The sequence below is a fragment of the Aegilops tauschii genome, chromosome 7, assembly GCF_002575655.3.
Source record: "Aegilops tauschii subsp. strangulata cultivar AL8/78 chromosome 7, Aet v6.0, whole genome shotgun sequence".
Taxonomy (NCBI): domain Eukaryota; kingdom Viridiplantae; phylum Streptophyta; class Magnoliopsida; order Poales; family Poaceae; genus Aegilops; species Aegilops tauschii.
This window is the reverse complement of record NC_053041.3, coordinates 637,966,593-637,971,234: the sequence shown is the minus strand read 5'-3', so window position 1 is coordinate 637,971,234 and position 4,642 is coordinate 637,966,593. Positions and strand designations below refer to the sequence as shown.

The 4,642-nt window shown below is 46.3% G+C and overlaps 1 protein-coding gene across 1 annotated transcript; it reads right to left on the bottom strand.

Moving 5' to 3' along the window:
• Window positions 1-1,047: 1,047 nt before the first annotated feature.
• Window positions 1,048-2,963, bottom strand: LOC109759648 (uncharacterized). The gene has a single exon (XM_020318472.3). The coding sequence runs from the start codon at window positions 2,103-2,105 to the stop codon at window positions 1,203-1,205; it is 903 nt and encodes a 300-aa protein (XP_020174061.1). The 5' UTR covers window positions 2,106-2,963; the 3' UTR covers window positions 1,048-1,202.
• Window positions 2,964-4,642: the final 1,679 nt, after the last annotated feature.

The following is a 4,642-nucleotide window of genomic DNA, read 5'->3' as shown; positions in this document are numbered from 1 at the left end:
AGATTCAGAAGAAACATGAGTTGCACATTTTGTTTGGATGACAAGATTACTACTGATCAGTGATGACACATCATGCTTAATTCCCGGCATGTACTACACATTTTATCCAGATTAGCTACATTTCAGTCAGCTGGCTTTTCAGTTTTGGGTCAGTCAATTTTAATTGAAGGAAGGAGAAGGAATGTCCTCGCAGGAGAGAAGGGAGGGGCTCGCCGTCATCACCCCATTATCAATCTTAGGGTTCAGGGTGGAGGCGGTGGTGGACGGCCGTGGCGTGGCTTCGTCTGAGAAGAAAACTAGATGGGGGTGGGCCTAGAGGGATGGCCGGGGGCGGCGGCAAGCCTCGCGGTGGGGGGAGGTCGGGGGGCAGGGCGGCGAGGCGGTCGCGGAAGCGCCAGCGGCCACGGGCCACGGAGGCTGGCGGTTCGGCCTAGACTGGAGGGCGGCCAGAGGAAGAAGATGAACAGTGTGTGTCGGGTTTGAGGTGGAAGATGAATAGATCCAACGGTACAGATAGAATCGACCGGTCACAAAAACAATTCAGTCGACTGTGTCATTTCCTATTTTATCACTCTCCACTTCTCTTTTAACATCATGAAAAGTGTACTAATTTCTGAACACTAAATGATGCGCAGAACCAAGATTAGTACTCCCTCTGTAAACTAATATAAGAGCTTTTAGATTATTACTTTAATGATCTAAACGCTCTTATATTAGTTTACAAAGAGACTACTACATAGAGTGGGCACGATCTGAACCCATGGGTATCTGCACCCACTTTTCAAAAAATGCATTTTAAGTACATTTTAAAATCTAAAAAAAATCAAAAGAAAATTCCATGCATACATGTTCACAAATGTGTGTGCGCGGCACAAAGTTTTGTGAAAAAAGTCTTTTTGTTTTGTCTCTGCAAAAAAGACATATTTTTGTCTTTTTTGTACAGGCCACAAAAAAAGTTATTTTTTCGTGAAACTTTATGCACACACATAGAACATGAATACATACCCATGCCGCCTTTTTTGGATTTTTTTAGCATTTAGAAATGTGTTTTTCAAAGTGAGTTCACATGTACCCGGTTCATCCATGCACTTCCCCTACTACATATTCCTTCTTCTATTCATCATCTACTACTTATTTACAGTTACACTGGATTGCTGCCACTAATTTCACTAGTACAGCTAAGATGGTTGGTAGTAGTAAAGTTAGAAGATGTGCAGTGTGTGGATGTTGAGGAGCGCGACCCTGGTCTGCACGAGGCTACGGAACACCTTCTCGCTCCCGGCTTCGAGCTCGTCGATGAACACCTCCAGCTCCTCCAGCCTCTCCGCCATGGCCGCCGTCACCCTGTCCTCTTCCCCCGACCTCGGCATCGGCGCCTTTTTCTTGTTCTGCCTCACCAGACACACCAGGGCCGTGGTGCCTTTGCACGAGCACGACTCCGCCGCCACGGACCCCAACATGGCCGCCACAGCCCCGAACAGCGCGGCCGAAGCCGAAGCCGTGGCCGCGGCCGACTCCATCAGCAGCCCGGTCACCTCAACCTCAGCCGCGCTGCCTTGGCTGCCGCCGAGCATACTCAGGCGCGAGGGCCTGACGGCGCACTCGCTGGCCGCCGCGGCGAGGCGCGCGAGCTCCTTCCCGGCCCCGCGCTGCGACCGCACTGCAGAAGCAAGGCGTGCCCCGTCGCAACGGCGCACGGAAGCCAGCGCCTCGGCGACGTCCTGCTTGAGCGACACCACGGCCTCCTGGAAGTAGCCGTGCGCGTCGGCCAGGCGGAGGAAGGAGTCCAGGAGGCGGTCCACGCTGCCTCCGGCGCCGGAGAGCGCTGCCTGGGCCTCGGGCAGGTCCAGCAGGTCACCAAGCGCCGCGTGGAGTGCGTCGACGTGCGCCAGTCCCGTGGCCACGGAGGAGGCTAACGCCGACGGGCCCTGCTGCGCCCAGGCGCGCACGGAGCGGATGTGGGTGTGGAGGTGCGCCAAGATCGGGTGCGAGCGGCACGGCAAGCTCACAGACCGCCCGTGGTACGACGACGATGGCGCACGCGACTTGGGAGACCTCGAGGGGCTGAGAGGGAAGGAGATGGAGCGCACGAAGGCGCGCGCCATGGCTGCCGGTCGAGCTGCCGCTTTGAGGATGGTTGGTGCTGGCAGCTGCTTGCGTGCGTGGGAGACCAGTGTGTGTCTGTGCGGCGTTGCTGGCTTATAAAGATGGAGACGGTGATCCCAGCTGAGCTGAGCTGAGCTCTCTCGAGTGAGCTGGACATGGTCTGTTGTCTGACAGTGACACGCGCGCGTGGTGACGCCGTGAGGGAGTGAGGTGGTTTTCACCGGTTGTGTCAGGCAACACAAGTGCCACTGTTGCGGTGTAATGCCAGGATCGTTCTTGGTTTCTGGCCTCTGTTTTTATTCCTTTTTTTTTTTTATCATTCCAGATCGATCTGCCCAGCATAATCAGCTTTCTGATCGAGATTCAGCAGAGCAGGACCACAACAGAGGTTGTAAGGACACTCCCCAACTTACATCCAGATTCACATTTCTATATTTGAAAGAAATTTCTTTTCTTTTATCTTTTTTTCACCGATTAAGCGAGAAATCTCTTTAGATATGATACAAATATCTTACAGTTGAGTCCTATATATATTAGCAACGAGGGCTCAAACCCCTCCGCCCTTCCTCCTAGTTGCAGTAAGTGCGAAGCGAGAGTAAGCCGACACGGTTTTCGGCGACCCTCGAGGAACTCATGGGATCCCCTTTCTATGTTGGAAGCTCCGGTAACGAGAGCGAGGGGCGAGGAACTTATTTGTTTGTAGTTACAACTAAATTTCAGACTCCTCGTAAACTCTTAAACACTCTACCAAGTTTGGATATTTAAGGATACTAAGGATATGGAAAGATATAAAAATGCTATAATATAATCTACAGAAATGTATACTCGTAGAAATGTTATATATTCGTTTTTTTAGATTTACGGAGAAATGCATTGTGATAAAAGATTTGCAGAAATATCTCAAATTAAAATGAAAATTATGTCATTTTTTGTAAAAATATAGTTTAATCTTTAACATGTGAAAACTATTTTCATAATGATAAATAATAAAAACATATGAATATTACTATACGAAAGCGTGACAATATAGTTAATTATACTAGTTGTACAAAAAAATACTAGTCGAGATAGTATGTTAAAAATTGCGTGTATTAATAAAATAATATGTGGTTACTAGTAAGATAAGGCATATAATATTAAATTAAAAAGTTTAATATAAATAAAGGAAAACAATTAAGTTTAACAAGTCATATATACCATTCAAATGAGTGTATCTAATTATAAGATATAGTATTTATATAAAGAACATGACTTCATCTCTATCACACGCACGCGCGGAAGTGTCGGGGTTGGCCAACTTGTGCCAGTAGATAATGCCCCGCGCGTTGCTACGGTACATTAGAAGAATTTTAGTTAAATCGGTGTGTCAACATATTGATTCGAATTGATGAGCTTGACTTTTAAATCTAGCACAAAGTAACATATTGTTTGCTTTGTAGCTGCAGGTGAGGGCACGAACTATCAGTTAGAGATTAAAATACTATCAATCCGGCCTGCATGATAATATTTCTTGTGTGCATTAAAATGATAGGTATGCACAAATAATATTTATGTTTACCCTGAATTTTTGCAAAAAATAAAAATTAAAAATCGAGTAAGATTTATATGAGAGAGAGAGAGCGCAAACATATAGACTGAATGCATGTGGAACAGTTATGAAAAGATAAGTAATTATCTTGATGGAGAGAAACTGAGATTTATTTTTGAGAGAGAGCACACCTTCACGGGAAAAGGGAAATCTACTTGTACGTACCCACGCACCACATCCAGAAGATCTGAGAATAGTAATACCCAAACAACATTGAGTACATGGACCATCAGTATCCAGGTTGCTTAATCAGATCTAACCAAGGTCTTTACGGATGATCAACCTGTTGCAAGAGTAGCTTACCTGCTCTAGATTTGCAAATTCAGATCAAAGCTCCAATCTGGGCAGTCTCCAGCTAACTTCAGAGATAACGTAAGGATCTGCACACACAAAATCCAACATCATAATGGTATATATAATGCAAGCTTAATCAAGTAATCGTAACTGTGTTTGCTGCAGACATTGACAGGAACCTGGGTCAGTATGTGCATGCGTTGCGACGGCAGAACGTAAGCATAGCCATTCTTGAGGATCCCACGAGGAGCAGATCGCTATTGTTTGCACCATGGCGTTGGATTGATACTTAGCGTTGGTGAAATCCCAGAGGGCAGTTGTATTCATGAGTGACCACATGGAGGTAAACGGGGTGGTCAACGCATGAAGCAGGTGAAGTGGGGACCTGGAACATCGGAGGTATACTTGTTGGGATGAAGTGGGAAGTGGAAAAGTTAATAACTGGGGAGGGAAGAAGACACCAGAGATACCAAAACTTTTGGACTTCTCAGTGCGCTCTAATCATAAAACTGAATGGTTTTTTCTACTTTTTTTAGAAACATGTAGTGGGAATGCTGAGGTGGCACATTTGCTGAGTTGGAAGGCTGCATGTTGAGACAATTGGTGGTTGGCTACATGATGATGTGGACATGCTGTTTAGATAAATAAGATAGT

Coding starts and splice junctions, on each gene's coding strand:
- LOC109759648 (XM_020318472.3), bottom strand. CDS start 2,105: ATGGCGCGCGCCTTCGTGCGCTCCATCTCCTTCCCTCTCAGCCCCTCG.